This window comes from Tauraco erythrolophus, chromosome 4 (assembly GCF_009769465.1).
Source record: "Tauraco erythrolophus isolate bTauEry1 chromosome 4, bTauEry1.pri, whole genome shotgun sequence".
Lineage (NCBI taxonomy): Eukaryota > Metazoa > Chordata > Aves > Musophagiformes > Musophagidae > Tauraco > Tauraco erythrolophus.
In genome coordinates, this window is record NC_141468.1 from 149,894 (window position 1) to 165,748 (window position 15,855).

The 15,855-nt window shown below is 60.3% G+C and overlaps 1 protein-coding gene across 2 annotated transcripts in view; it reads left to right on the forward strand.

The window, feature by feature from the left end:
- Positions 1-1,925: 1,925 nt before the first annotated feature.
- SHANK3 (SH3 and multiple ankyrin repeat domains 3) overlaps positions 1,926-15,855 on the forward strand; it is a 343,838-nt gene continuing 329,908 nt past the window's right edge. For both annotated transcript variants that reach the window (XM_086609695.1, XM_086609696.1), the window contains exon 1: positions 1,926-2,183. In XM_086609695.1, the coding sequence (XP_086465821.1) occupies positions 1,926-2,183 (258 nt within the window). The remainder of the gene's footprint in view (positions 2,184-15,855) is intronic.

Sequence of the window (15,855 nt, forward strand, 5' to 3'; positions counted from 1 at the left end):
CCTGCCTTGTGCAGTCCCTTGGCCGCAGGGTGGGAGGGCCGAAGGAAGAACCATTAGTCATTTCCTGGACAGATCCAGGCCATACTGTAAATCTCTCCAGCTCTCAGTGGCTTGGGGGCTATTTCTGTTTGAGGATTGTCACGTAGATTAAAGCCTTGAATCCCAGCCAGTGATGGACCGGACACAGTCCCATGCACAGTCCTGCAGGGCTCAGCCCAGCATCCCATCTGCTCTTGGCAGGGCAGTCACTGGCCCGTCTCTGCTTGGGAGCAAGGGCTTGACCCGCTGGGCGGGCAGGGTCCTCCTGGCTTAAATTAGCCCTGACTGGCAGGGAAACTGGCAGAAATAGCAGCCCGTGGTGGCTGCTTTCGTCTCTGCTCTACGCCAGTGCTAACGGTAGCTGTGCTTGCCACCGCTCCAGTGTGTGCGCACGTGGCTTCTCTGACTGAGACAAGTCTCTGGGGCGGAAACACAGGTCAGCCCTCCTCCCACTCCCACAACTTTGGCACAAGGGCACCACTGCATCCTGTTGTCCAAGTACGAGCCAGGTCGGGAAACCCCTGGCAGGCAGCCCCAGCTCCTCGCCTGATGGGCCGGTGGAGATGCTGCTGCAGCCCAGGGGCCAGTCTAGCCATCTGTGGGTGTGCACAGACACGTGCTGGGTGGTGACCGCCTCTGAGCAGGGGTATCGGGGACCTTGCAGTGGGCAGCACTTGCAGGATGAACGGTTTACAGGGCCAGAACCAAGACCTTCCTCTGTAAAACCCAGAGACAGGCAGGGTGCTGAGTCCCCCCAGAGTCATGCCTGCTTGTCCTGCTGATGTCCAGCCTCACTCATGATGGGGAAGAAGCCAGGCAAGCCCTCCAGATATGCTGGTGGAGATGGAGGGTCATGGTTGCAGGTGGGAGATGGGGCCTGTGGGAGAACTGCAGGCATTGGTGGTGGTGTGGAGAGGAGACAGTTATCAAAGGCGCAGAGCAGGCCCTACAAGCTGGGACAACCTGTCCCCTGCCTCAGGGTGCTGTGTCCAGACACTCTGTGCTAGCTCTGGTGCGTGCACTGTGCTCGGGGCCCTCTCTGGGGAGCAGAGGCTCTGGGTGTCGCTGTGCCTGGGATGGGGGCAACCTGGAGCAAGTCCATGCTTTGCTGCCCCGTCCCTCTGCCAGGATGAGGAAGGGTCTCTTCTGGGTGCCTGGTGGGTGGCAGCAATGGGGACTGTGTGTGCAGTGGCAGTTGGCCCTTGCTGGGGGGGGGGCCACTTGTGGGGGTCCCTGCCTGGTGCGGGGCTTCTTGGAGAGGTCCCTGACTGACATAGGGATTCCTATGTAGGGTGGGAGCGGTCCTCTGCAAGGCCCTCAAGGTGAGGATCCCTGGGGAGGGGTTGTCCCCACGGGGTTCCTGCCATGGGGTTCCTGCCATGGGGAACCCTGCGGGGGTGCCTCTGCGAGATTCCTGCATGGTTGGTTGGGGGTTCCTGGACAAGGGCCCCGAGATGGGGATCTCTGTGTGGGGCAGGCAGGGGGTCCTGTACGAGGTCCCTGTGGACGTGGCCCAGGTGGAGTGTGGGAGTCCTTCCCTGGACCCCTGCTGGGGGATGGTTCTTGTTGGGGGGCATCCCGCAGGGTCCCTGGGCAAGGGGACCTTTTCCAGTGTGGGGGTCCTCTGTTGAGCCCCTGCCGGGGGTCCCCACCGAGTCCCCGAGCAGAGGCTGGGCATCCTCCGCCGGGTCCCTGCCGGGGTTTCCCCGTGGGTTCCCCGCAGGGGTGCCCGTGTGCAGGGTGGGGGTCCTCCGCCGGGCCCCTGCCGGGGGGGATGGTCCCGGCCGGGGTGCCCCCGCGGGTCGCAGCGGCCGCACTCACCGCCTCTCCTCGCCCCGCAGGGCCCCCGGTGCCGGTGCCGGCCGCCCCGCCGCGCCGCACGGAGCATGCCTCTGAGCCCCGCCGGCAGCAAACATGAGAGCCCGGAGTCGCCGCCGCCAGAGCAGCCGCCGCCGCCGGAGCGACAGCCCCGCGCCGCCGCCGCCGGGGAGCCGGGCACCGGCCTGCGGGAGGAGACGCGGCTCGACCCGGCCCGGAGCCCCGGCGGGCCCCGCTCCCCCAAGCTGGCGGCCCCGGCGCGCATGGAGGAGCCCGCGCCCGGCGCCATCGTCGTCCGCATCGGCATCCCCGACCTCCAGCAGACGGTAAGTGCCCGCCCCGGCCCCGGCCCCGGCCCCGGCCCCGCTCCGCGACAGCTGCTGCCCCGGCACCACCCGGCAAACTTCGCACCGCCGCGGGCGGGGGGGCGGCCGGCCACGGGCCCGGCAAGACGGCTCCCCACCGCCCCGGCTCCCCACCGCCCCGGCTCCCCACCGCCCCCGCTCCCCACCGCCCCGGCTCCCCACCGCCCCGGCTCCCCACCGCCCCCGCTCCCCACCGCCCCCGCTCCCCACCGCCCCCGCTCCCCATTGCCCCCGCTCCCCACCGCCCCGGCTCCCCACCGCCCCCGCTCCCCACCGCCCCCGCCGCCCACCGCCCCGCTCCCCTTTCCCCGCAGAGCCCGGGGCGAACGCGGGCGGAGCGGGCCGGGCAGCCCCGGCTGCGGCGCTGCCTTCCCGGGGCGCTCCGGGCTCCCAGTGCGGCTGCAGCGAGGGGCCGCTCCCGCTGCCGGGGCTCGCACCGGCCCGGGACCGGGCTGCGCGCCTCCGCCCGCCCCGAGCGCGGGGGACAGCGGGGCTGGGAGTGGGGAGCGGGCGCGGCTCCGGGGGCTCCAGCACCGCTCCCGGCACCGCTCCCGGTAGCGCTCCGGCACCGGTCCGGCTGGGCCGGGCTGCGGGAGCACGGAGCCGCAGCGCAGTGCGGGGAGCAGGTGGCCGCCTGCCCGCTGACGGAGTGGGCAGGGGACTGGGCAGGGTGTGGGGCAGCAGGGCTGCGCCCAGGCGGGGGGGTGCGTGGGCTGTGCACGGGACTGATGTGGGCGTAGCGGGTTGCGGGTGTCAGGCCCGGGGCAGCACGGCAGGTCGGGGTGTGCGCTGAGTGCACTGCCGGGCTGGACGGTGGTACAGCGCGGTACGGTGTGCCGGGCCACCGTGCCTGTGCCGCAGGCAGGACGTGCTGGCATGACCTGCCAGGAGCCGAGGGGGTGTCACAGGAGGCCATGGGCATCGTGGAGGTGCCTGTGACAGCGCCGTGTGGGGCAGCACGTGTGGCATGGCGGGCGGGTATCCCCGGACAGGGTGCAGTGAGCCACGGAGGGTGTGGGGTGGCTCTTACAGATGGGGCAGTGCTGGAGGTCACCTGGGGTGCTGGCTGCTTGGGGGGAGTGAGCGCTCGGAGACTGAGCTTGATCAGTGCAGGGAAAAAGTTCACTGAAGGGCTGTAGTAACTGTGGCTCTTAATGAAGAGGGCTCATTAAGGGTGGCGCGCTGGGAGCGGTGGCTTGCCCGGGGATGTGCAGGCTGCGAGGCACAGGGAGCCTGTGCTCTGGGATGAGGTGGTGTGGGCGGGAGAGGGGATGCCCCTTGCGGATGGGGGGTGGGGAGAGATGAGGAGACGGAGTCTCGGGGTGAGCAGAGTGTTACTGGGGGTGAGGGGGACTAAAGGAAGTGAGAGCACTTCTCTTTAGTGGGGAAAGAGTTCTGGTTTGGGGACTGGCGTGGTGGTCCTGCTCAGCGATGGAGGGGCAGTGGCTGGGGCCAGAGAGTTGCTAGAGGATGGTGGTGCTGGGGCTGAGGGCCAAGTGCCTGGGGCTGAGGTGCTGGCACACTCGCAGGCACTGCTCTGCTTAGCGCAAAGGCAGACAAGGCAGCACTGCCTTTGCTGTCGAAGAATGGGGCAGACACTGTGCTCTAGCCAGGACTGACCTTGTGCTGCAGCAGGGGCTTTACACCCGCTCACTTGCACCCCAGCTGGCTTTGTGAGCTGAGGATGCGGTGTCTGCTCTTTCCCTTCATTGCTCTGTCAGCCCCAGCACATCAGCTCCTCCTCTGTCATCCCTGCGCACACCCGTCCCTGAGCTGATGCACAGACCCGGGTCTCACCTGGCTCCAGCCCTCAGCCCGGATCCCGTTGTGTGATGCAGGTTGTGTGATGCAGCGCGGGACAGGGCCCAGGGACTGTCAGGGAGGGCTTGCTCTGCACCATGCCATCGATCCACCCCTGTGCTTTGCTGCTCCTTGGGCACTGCTCTGCGCTCCCTTGCCTGTCTTAGTTTGTTCTGGGAGCGTGAGTGGGCACTGGAGGAAGCAGAGATGCTGGAGTCAGTGTGATGGTGTGTTGTAACCTCCCACCCCCTTCCTCCTTACAAGCCCTCCACTGCAGCAGGGCACAGTCCGAGAGTGAGGGTGCAGCAGCTCAGCCCTGCCAGACCGCAGATCACCCGAGGCAGGGGAGGTGATGGGGCACTTCGCGCAGAGCAGAGCACCTTTGCATGTAAGCAGTAGGAATTTCCCTGCCGAATCTCCCTTCCCCAGGGTCGGATGTGTATCAGGGAGCTGAAGAGTGGAAGTGCTTCTGGTGCAGCCTCTGTGGGCAGGGGCTGGGGTGGGGCTGGCATGGGCAAGAGGCAGCTGGGGAGACCCACGGGTGGCCTGGGGCTGGGGGCATTGCTCCCCCCGGACGGCCGAGCAGGCGGGCAGAGGCGCCGCGAGGGGCAGCGCGGCGGGGGCAGAGCTCTCCGTGCTCCATCCCGGCTGGTGAGCGCTGCAGCCTCAGCCCGGGGCTCCGGCTGTGCAGTGCGAGCAGACCTGGCAGGGCGGGCACGGCACTGGTGGGGGCCGGGGCTCCCTGACCAGCCATGTCCCTGCTGCCATCCCACGGGGCAGTGGACGCTGGATTCCACGGGACCAGGTGGGAATGGGAGGCGGTGCTGTGGCACCCACTCCTCGGGCAGGGAGGGGCAGGGTGAAGGGAGATTTGGGTGCAGGCTGCCTGCAGAGCAGGGACTGGCTGTGCCCTGGGGAGCCGTGGGCAGCAGGACGGTGGGATAGCTGCTCTGCTGGACCCTCTGCTGCCCCGCGGGCTGGGCCAGGGCAGCCAGCCACATCGTGCTGCTCCCTGCACAGTGCTCCTGCGCTGTCACCGGCATGCAGCCGTGCTCGGGCTGGTGCCAGGGGCATCCTTTTCGTTCAGGCCAAGGCAGTCCCTGCAGAGGACTGTTGCATTTACAGCTTGGGTGGGGACTGACTTCCCAAATTGCCTGTTTTGCAAACTCCTCTTCTGTGCTTGCTGAGGTACCTTCACTTAAATAAAGGGAGGCAAGAAAACCCCAACTGGCTTAACAGCATGCATCCCTCAGAGCTCTATAGTGCCCTGTGACTGGCGGTGAACTTCCTTAGGCTCCTGTGCATCATCCCCGTGCATCGGCTCTCCGATCCCGGCACTCACGGTGCTCATTCCTCGCACCTTGTGCAGGCTTGGTCCCTGTCTGCAAGGTGACATCCCAGCAGATGGGGGCCTGAGCAGTGCGAAAGGGGACAAGGGGAAAATGAGCGATGGAGCCTGTCCTATCTGCCACTGCTGGGCTCACCGCTGCACTCCCGTCTCCTCCATGAGCCACCCTGGGATGTGTCAGAGGATGTTTGCTGTGTTTTGGCGAAACTCACAGGACAGATGCTCTAGAGCTGTGTGCGTTCCCTGCCTCCTCTTCCCTCTTACAGGACACAGGGGTCCTTGGTCTCAGCTGGGTGGAGAGCAGCAAGGATCCCAGACCTCTGCCCTGCTCGGGTTCCTGGCCCATACAGGCTCTTGCTCCCCTCTGCAGCTAGTGGGCATTGTGCTGGCACCTGTCCGACCCAGCCTGGCTCCTTCCCACAGCAGCTGAGGCTCAGCAGGGCTGTGGCACACTGTCTCTCCGGCCAGGTGGGGACCCCTCTCCTGGAGGGGTCTTTTGCTGGTCAGAACCTTTTCCCTGGGCTGGGACAGGCCTTTGCACTTCAGAGGAGCTGCTGTCGAGCTGTCCTTCCCTTGTGTCTGTTGGGCAGGGAATGCCCCGAGGCACCTTCCCAGAGGTGTGCTTCCCCTGCCTTTGCTGCTCTGCTTGGCTGGCTTTGCTGCGGCGGTGGCTGTCCCTGGGGGACACTGGGGCCGCTCTGTGGGTCTGTGTGGGCTCCTGCTCCTGGCCAGGGTCAGTGTCTGCACCCCGGCAGGGATCTCACAGCCTGCGGGTGCAGACTGGGACTCAGGTGGGCTGAGGAAAGGGAAGGGCGCCCTGTAGGCAGGGATAAGGCACGGGACCCTGATGGCACCTGCAAGAGAGGCAGTCAAATGCCTGCCTTGTGCTGGGTGCACTCCTCACCTCCTCTGGCTGGGCTCTGCGTCTCCTGCCTGGACCTGTCCAGTGGTTGCGTTGCTCTGAGTGATGGGGCACATGCATCAGGCATCATCCAAGAGAAGAGGCTTTCTTCCCTGCTTGCTCTAGGAAGAGCACAAACATAAGGAGAAGGGATGGGATCCCAACAGGGATCACTGGCCTCTGCAGGACCGTGTGGTGCTGGCAAGGGGTTGGTGTGCAGGAGTTTTTGCTCACTGAACTCCAGCCCCTGCACAATCTGAAGTGACCCCGTACCCTCCTCTCATGGGTGCCTCTGGGGCTGGCTTGGCCCTGCAGCAGAGGGCTGATGGGCCACGGGCTGTGCTAGAGCAAGCTCTGCTTGGAGAGATTATCTCTTTTGGGATCTTCAGGCACAGGGTGAACGAGTGGCTTTTCAGTAATAAGTAACAGGTGACAAGACTCCATTAGCTTCCAGCGTTTCGGAGACCAGGGCTTCAGCTGGGCAAAGTTCAGCTTATTCAGGTTCATGACTTCTGTCAGGGTTGGAGCCTCCAGGTGGGTTTTTAGACTGTGAAGCGGCTGACTTTTCAAGTCAAGTTTCCCAGCTCTCTTGGAATTGTCTCTCTTTTAGGTGCCTTTCGAACTCTCCATGACTGCCTTTTTTTTTTTTTCAGCTGGAAGCCTTTGAATTCACTGTTAATGTTTTCCATTGTTAGGTGCTAATCTCTACCGAGGCTGTGACCTGGTCTCTGAAAAGGCAGTTTCTTCAGGCACTTGGCTGTTTACATCCTAGTGATGGGCCAGCACTTTCAGGTTAAATAGTCTGAGCAACCTGCACCAGCTCTGAGCTCAGGGAAGAGAGGCTAAGCTGCTCTACGCCCAGACAACAGCCTGAGAGATGGAACCTGGAGCGCAGGAGGAACAGGACATGTCTCCTACTCCGCACAGATATGTGGGATGCAGAGAGGCAGGTGGAGATGGGGCAGAAGGATGGGCCCTTCTGCAGTGCAGAAGCTGGGGAGGGGTGTGCTTGGTTGGGAGCACATCTCAACCAGCAAAAGGAGACTGCCTTTCTCCCAGTGCAGAAGCAGGTGGTGGCATTCCCTGCTGTGTAGGTGAAGAGCTCTGCTGGGGACAGAAACAGGCTATAAACCCCTCAGAGGACCGACACAGAGCTTGCATATGGCCCTCCTTTCTGATGGGCAGAGCTGCCCCAGGGAGTTAGAATCATAGAATCATAGAATGGTTAGGGCTGGAAGGGACCTTCAAAGGTCATCTAGTCCAACCCCCCTGCAAGGAACAGGGATATCTCCAACTAGATCAGGTTGCTCAGGGCCTTGTCCAACCTGGCCTTGAACGTCTCCAGGGATGGAGCATCCACCACCTCTCTGGGCAACCTGTTCCAGTGTTCTACCACTCTCATAGTAAAAAATTTTTTCCTAATATCCAACCTGAACCTACCTCCCTCTATTTTAAAACCATTACCCCTTGTCCTATCATAACTGGCCCTCCTGAACAGCCTCTCCCCATCTTTCCTGTAGGCCCCCTTGAGGTACTGGAAGACCGCTATAAGGTCACCCCGGAGCCTCCTGAGTTGCACATTCCCAAAGCCTATGGGTGTAGGACAGCCTTGCAGGTGGTGGGGGCATGGACTGTCCTGGGCAGGGGCAGAGGCTGGGGCTGTGGGAGAAAAGCAGTGCTTGGCACATGCTGGCACACTCTGCTCCTGTGCTGGGGAGTGCCTGGGGCTGTCGTTGGGAGCCATGCGATGCCATACAAGCCTGAAGGGTCCTCTGTCCTGCATGGCCCCTGGCAGGCAACTCCGCCACTTAGCTGGGTATTTTTCATGGTGCCCAAAATTTGCTGTCCCCTATTCCCCTCTGTGAGCTGTTTGTGTGCCAGCTGAGGCACTCAAGGCAGGTGTTTGGGGAAGGGAAGGTGCCACAAGATGGGAACATCTCGTTGCTTCAGTTTTGGGTCCTTGCCTCCTCTCCTCCCTTCTCACTAGCAGTTTCTGACGGACTCTAAGCAATGTTGTGTGTGTTTGGGGACTGAGCTCTTTGGGAGGTGCCTGAGCCTGCCCAGCTTGCCGTGGGGGCCACCGTGGTGGGACCCCAGCTCCTGCTCCTCTCACCCGGACTGTGGGCACTGTGCTCCTGCAAAGAGGTTTTGGGGGACAGCAGGTACAAGGGGACAGCCGGTCTGCTGGGAGCCCTGAGGTGGAGTGACGTTGTGGCAGGTCGTGGTGGTGGCCTGGCCGGAGGAGGAAGGACAACTGGTGCTGTAGTGGTGGGGAAGAGTGATATCGAAAGCAAAGAGACCCTTTGAGGGGCAGATGCTAATTTGGGAGGAGAGACAGAAAGCCGTTTGTGTTGGAGAGGCACAGAGCCAAGGACGGGTTTCATGCGACGGTGCCGTGTGGGCTGGGTCTGGGCTGTGCAGGGAAGGCGGGCGTGCGAGGACACGGGCTGGGAACATCCGTCCATGGGAGGTGTGTGAGCATGGCTGCATGGTGACGCCGGGAACGCGGGCTATGCTCCTCAGCACTGGCAGAGCGGGCAGTGCCAGGACGGAGCTGCCATCTCCCGTGGCACCTGTTTGGGTGCAGCCCTGTGGTGACAGCCGTGGCGGTTCCAGGCCAGGTCGCTGGTTCCCAAACTGGCAGGATCAGCCAGGGAGGTGGACTCACAGCCCTGCGGAGAATTTGGTCTCATTTGCAGAGTGGATTGTGCTGAAGCAGCCCGTTAGCTATGTAGCAGCCAGGAAAGCCCCCGCGATGCTGAAGGACCTGCATCCTGTGGAAGGATGTCCTGTGGTGTCCAGGCAGCGGGCTCTGACGTGGCTTTCCTGTGCCGGCATCTGTCTTGTTGGAGGGCTCCTTCTCCACGCCGGGCTTTGATGCTACGTCAGGGACCGGAGGGGAAATGCCCCACAACCAAAGGCCTTGGAGGCGTGGGACCACCCAGCTCCGTTTGTAAGAGGCTGTTTGAGGTCTCCCTTCCGTGGGATGTGAAGTTGCTCATTTCCCTCTGTGGCTGCAGAAAAGGCTCTGTGCTCATCCCATTTCTGTCACCTGATACTTCAGGTTAATATTTTCTGGCTTGTTATCTCCTTAATGCAAATGAAAGAAGAGCCTGAAAACCAATGCACAAAGCATTGATTCTTCTGTTGAGCCAGGGGAAATGAAGAAATAAATTTTCCTATTATAAAAGAGAGATAGGCAAAGTTTTCCTGAAGTTCTGCCTAGCCAGGATGGATGGTGGGCAGGCAGGCTGCTGGGAGGTGCTGTGGCTTGCCATTCGTTTGGGAATGGATTTGAATTCACTGTGCCACAGGCCCGTGAGTGTGGCTGCAGCCCCTCCTGCAAGCGGTACCCGTGCTGCGTCCCTGCAGCGGGTGAGGCAGGGCTGCGGTGGCCACGAGCCACGGCTGAGCGAGCTGCCCACCGGTGACGGCGGGTGGGCAGGGGGCTACGGCGCCTCTGCTGACGTGGCTCTGGGTGCTGCAGCGGGGCCGTGCCACAAGGGACACTGGTTCTGACCAGGCAGTTTGCAGAGGAGGGCTGACATGTCTGTAAATAAAAGACCCTTTCTGTAAAACATGCTGCCTGCTGCGCCCTTTCCTCTCCCTAAAAGAGCGGCAGAGAGAAGATGGGGGGTGTAGGGAATGTCAGTGGACACCTCTCTTCTGAGCCAGGGAGTGGCAGTGCCTCTTGCTCCGCTGCCGTGTGCTCTGTGCCCCGGTGATTGCCCACGACGCAGGACGGACTTTAACTGTGGAAAGCATGTGCAGAGGTGCCGGTTACCTGCGCTGGCTCGGCAGCTGCAGCCGCTCCGCAGCGCGTGAAGCAGCTGGGAGGGCTGCTGCACCCTGCGCCAGCAGACCTGCCCCAGCAGACCTGCCCGCAGCCCACTCTGCCTTCCTGGACAAGGTGCAGTAGCACTGGCTGCTTTCCTGCGGCTACAGAGAGTTTTATTCTGCACGGCTGTGCAGGTGCCACGGGCTCAGTAACATGGTGCTGACTGTGGACGCCTCAGCAGGCAGAAACGCTGAGCTCATGGAAGCAATTGATATGAAAAGGATAAATGAAACTTCTTAACTGTTGGGAGTTAACAATCCAATAGTAAAAATCGTAGTGAAAACCTGCAGGCATGTGTACTTTATATGAATTGCCGTCCCAAATCCATATTGCTCCCGGGGTGGCTTCAGGTGTTGGCAGAACAGGAAAGGGTTCCTGGGTCCGTGACGGCAGAGGCCTGGGGCAGCACTGCGCTCGGGGGTGTCCTGGCTCCCTGCAGGACCCCTTGGCACCAGGGGGGTTAACATGCAGTGTTTGGGTAGGTCTGCTCTGTATACAGTGTGTGTTGATATGAATCAGCACAGGGGACCATTCAGTTGCACAGAATCCCTCCTCACCATCAGCTGCTGCTGCGCAGGAAAATGTGAGAGGCTGCTGTCGTATCAGAGGAGGAGGAAAATCATCTGGTCGGCGGTGCAGCCTTTGAGCAGCGGCGTGTGATGGTGTAATTAAGGACTGCGTGGTGCTGAGCTCACGAGGGGCAGAGCCCATGTGCTCTGCGTTCAGCAACCGCCTGCAGACGCCGTGGCTGGCAAGTGCCACTCTGCTCGCTGGCTCCAGGGATCATCTTCTGCAGGATCTAACACTTCCCGGTAAACCCCGGCTGCTCCCAGCTGCCCTGGTGTGTGTCAGTGCGTGGCTGAATTTGGGTGTAACCCCGCTCCATGGGCTGTGCAAAACAGAGTGGGTGGGCAGGGGTGAGCCCTGTGCTGTGACCGAGGAGGGCTGAGCAGACCCTGTGGGACCGCGGGGCTGCAGCCCAGGCTCCGGTGTGCGGCGTGCTGTGGGCAGCCCGGCCTTTCCGCTGGCCCCATTGCAAGCCTCCGGCCACCATCCCGCTACCCGCACAGCCATGCCAGGGAAGCAGTGGCCCAGGAGCTGGGCTCGTCACTAGCGGCAGTGGTGTCCGGCGCAGAGCTCCGTGCGCCGGCCGTCGGTGCTGTGCTGGTGTTTCACTCCACAGACCCATTCCGTGCCATGGCTGTAGGGCAGGGAATTGGTTTGTTTTGACAGCCTGGGCTCTGGGTTCGTTTTGACAGTGACTCCCAAGACAGCAATTTATTTGGAGTTTAATAACCCGGCAGCCTCCTCTTTCTTCCCCAGTATGGGTCTGTGTGAGCTGCTGGTGCGCGCTGGTGCTGGCCCTGGCATGGAAGGGGACCATAAGCCTGGAAAAGGGGAGAGGTGGCCAATGTGCAGGGCCCTGGGCATCCTTTCCAACGCTGCTGGAGCTTCTCCATCTCCACTGCCTGGTCCTGCGTTCGGCCCACGGCTGCGTGTCCTCCGGGAAGAGCCACCGCAGCTCAGCTTCTGGCTGTGCACTGCTCTGTGGGAGAGGGCGGTGGAGACCCGGGATAATTTTATCCAGAACACCCACAACATTTATGAGATTATAGTCTGTTTTTTAAGGAGACAGAAACATGCCCGACTAAGGTTTGTTTCTCTGAAATAGTTATGAGTTGTGGGACTGTATCATTAACACATATTTGAAAACTAATTCCCAATCTTGTGGCGGGAGCACTTTGGAAGCGAGTTGCTACCTCGTTTGGGGTCCAGTGATAGGAAAAGGTGAAAATACAGAAATAATCCTAGAAGAGGGCAAAAATGCCTTCAGTAGTCATCAGTCCTCTCTGTCTGCAGTGTGTGCTGGTGCTGAAATCCTTCCAGGTGTCTGACCAAACCGGGGACGTATCCCATAGGAAAAGGCTTTCTGCAGCAGCGGGTGGGCAGCGCTGGCCGCCCTCCACGTGGCCGCTTGCCACTGTGCTTGTAATTACGGAGTGACGAGGCGCAGGTTGCTATTTACTTTTTCACTGGAAGCAGGGAAAACTTGTTCCAAGGAATCATGGCTCAGCACATTGCATTAAAAATGTATATGCAGAGAGATAAGAGCCTCTTGCAGACGAGTGGTGCTTAGGAAGCTGCTAACTCTCAGAGAGCTGGAGCTCATTGAAATAGCTCGGAAAGATCTAGAGGAACGGCAGTGTACAGCTGATGAGACTTCCTCCAGAGATTTCCAAGGGCTTTTCTTCTCCATTGTGTGCTGGCAACTCTTTTCTTTTCCCTTTTAAATCATGTTAAAGCCAGACCGAGGAGCTGCTGAAGGTTAAAATAACATTTTTCCCCGTTAGCTTTAACCTGCAACAGCTCCCTGCGCCGGGTTGGCGTGCGCTGGTGGGGCCAAGGGAGGAGATGGGCCCCCTCCGGCAGCAGCACCAGGAGCCTGACGTGTCCGTGAACCGCCTCGTTCATGGGGAGCGGAGGCCTTTCTCCTCCACTGGGTTACGTTCAGCTGGATCTGGTTAAAACGGTGTCCACAGACGTCGCCACTGGCAGAAGGGGTGACTGCCCGTCCCTCTGCGCGGAGCCGGCACCGGCACTCGCCCTCGCCGGGGCTGCAGGGCGCATGCAGGGAGCCCAGGGAGCTGGTGCCCAGCTTTGTTCAAGTGTTTGTACTGACCGGCACCGGGGATGTGTTGTGAGCTCCTGGCAGCGTGGATGGAGCCCATGATTTAAATAGACACCCACCCACACCGCGCTCTACTTAGGTCCGTGTCTGCTATCACAAAGCAGGAATAAAAAGCTCCAAGTCATGTTCTTGCATTTCATCTTCTCCGAGGTAATTTTTAACTCGAGGACTGGAGAGCCGTGCTTTACCGCAGAGGCCTTTCCCAAGGGCCGAGGAGGACACGGCCCCGTGTCCCGATGCCATGCGGCAACGCCGCTCGCTGCGGCTTCCTTCCTTCCTTCCAGCGGAGGAGGAGGGAGCCAGCCCGTGCAGCGGCTGTTTCGGTGCCCGGGGAGGGAAGGGAGCCCGACAGAAAAGAGAGGGGTGAGGAGAGCGGGGCTGGCGCCGTGGCCCTGCCGGCGTGGCGGCTTTGAAAGGCAGGAGCGTGGCCACTGGCCGCCGCGCCAGCCCTCTGCTCCTGAGCGTGCGGGCTGCTCTCCACTGTCCCAGGCTTCTCCTCTCACTGGTTTCCCAGTACCGCATAGATCCTAGAATTCCTTTTCCATGCTCTATTCTGTCTCAGCTATGTGAGCAGTGAAAAAAAAAAAGAAAATCAGGAGAACTTTATTGCTGCAAAGGGAAGATCTAGAGGTCAGGAATTGGCCTCTGGAACAGCCTAAACCTGTGCGGAAAACTTTGATCCTTGGCCAAAGCATCTGCTTTCTGCTGCTGTGAACATCTCTAGCTGTTGATAGTCGGATTGAGTTTTTCACCCCTTTTAGGGGAGAATCAAACAGCTTATGCACATGCTTTGAGATGCTTTTTGATTACAAGCTGCACATTGTTTTTCCATAGGAACTCAGCCTCTTTCGGATCAGATTAATAGTACTCCATGAATGAGGCAGCTGTTTGGCTGGTTTTTATCTTTCTCATTCACTGTGCAGCCCCGTGCCTCATTACTGTTGAATGTGGCACCAAGCGTGACATACTTTAAAGTCCCTCTGTAGCTTTTTCTGTGGCTCTTTTCCTAACGCAAACGTTGGAGCGCTCTGTCAGCATCTGGACAGTAGGATCCTGGAAGAGTGGGCTGAGACCCTCGGTATAACAAACCGTGATGCTTTATCCAGCGTCCCTCACACCCAGCTGGGCAGGTCGGGGCGAGCTGTGTGGTGCCCGGGTGCGGAGCTGGGGCGAGCCGAGGAGCCCGCGCGCTCCCTGGGAGCGTGTCCGCAGCAGCATGGCGGTTTGCCCCTCGCGTGAAGAGGGTGCGGAGCAGAGAGGTGGCGGCCGGTGTTTGCGCATCGGTCGTTAACGCGGGGCACGGTCCTCTGCAAAGGCGCTGCGGTGCGGGCTGCAGTTTAACGGTTAGTGCTGAACCCCTTGGCCAGGGTCGATGGAGTTTATCCCAGCAGCCTGTATGGGGAGCAGGGCAGAGCTTGGCCCGCTCCCCGTGGCCCCCCCAGCTTTGCCCGAGGTGTCGGAACCCGTGGGATGCAGTGGGGCAGTGGTGCCATGGGGAGCAGGGCAGAGCTTGGCCCGCTCCCCGTGGCCCCCCCAGCTTTGCCCGAGGTGTCGGAGCCCGTGGGATGCAGTGGGGCAGTGGTGCCATGGGGAGCAGGGCAGAGCTTGGCACCGCTCCCCGTGGCCCCCCCAGCTTTGCCCGAGGTGTCGGAGCCCGTGGGATGCGGCGGGGCGGTGGTGCCTGGTTCTGGGAGAGCCACACAGCCCGTGCACGGGGGACGTGGCACTGGGTGCTCAGAAAAGCCCTGGCAAGGACTGTGCTGGGGGCACCACACCTGGTTGCAAGATGCAAAGCTCTGGTCTGATGCTCAGGTGTGCAGTGGGCCATACTGGCGGGTGCTGTAGCCCCTGGCTTTCTGCTGGCTCTGGCACTGCCAAAGACTGGCACAAACTGGGCTGCATGCCGGCAGCCGGTACTGGCACAGCTCACAGGCTTGCCAGCACATAGGGCCCCTCGTCACGGGGCATCTGGGTGGTGGATCCAGGGCTGGCAGCCCCAACGTCTGCCGTGGGGACCGACAGTCACGCCGTGGCCTCAAGGGACTGGAGCAGTGAGGGACCGGGGGGGCTGTGCCCCTCCCTGCCCTTGCCCACATAACACTGCCGGCTCCTGCCTGCAGCGCTGCTGTCGGGTGCGCCGTGCCCCGGGCCGTGGGGATGGGCAGCGTTGGAAGTGATCCATCTGCCCCTCAGTGGCTTCAGGTGGAGGGTCCTGAGCCGGCGCAGCCGGCAGGAGGGGCTCACGGAGCAGCTACACGGCACTGGCCCGGGGTGCCGCGACCCATGGGGCATTCAGTTGGCGCCAAGCAAACGAGTGATCCCAAAGAGTCCCGTGGTTAAGCGTGTGAAACTGGTTCAGGTACTAACCCGACTTGTAACCACAAATCGGTGCGTTTCCATCGTTTCAGCCGGTTCAGCTCCCAGGTGAGCAGACCCAGAAGTGAGGAGCCAGGTGGAGGCTGAGGAAGCAACGAAGAACTTGCTTTCCACTTCCACTCCAGACATAAAAGGCAATTTCAAGAGGGCGAGACCCACCAACTCTTTCTTCCGAAGAAACAGTTAATTTAAGTAACTACTGATAAAAGTCCCTTTTTATGTCTGTTGCCTGTAGGTGCGAGGGATGCTTTGGTTCCGTATACGTTTTGTATGAATCCAGCACAGGTGGCTTAGAGTAGTTGTATTTAATTTGTTAGTACCAAAAAATATTTTAACATGCTAAATGAATATATTTTAATGCCAGTTTTTGTCTTGGTCCACTTTGACTTAAATCACAAGTCAAAAAGTACTCATCCTCTATTAAGTAAGAAATATGCTACTTACTGTTTTCTAAAATATTAGGGTAAAATTAAAAAATTGAATTTATATTTCACATTGTAATTGCTTAAATAGATGCATACAGTTAGAGTGTATCTGCTTAGGAAGAAGTACTTTTGGTTGTAAAGTCTGTATTAAATTGCAAATTAATCTAATGTAGTGGTTAAGAATTGATCCGACTCAGCCTTTCTTTAGGAAAATAGCACAGGACTGCCGATGCAAAACAACATCCGACTCAATTAT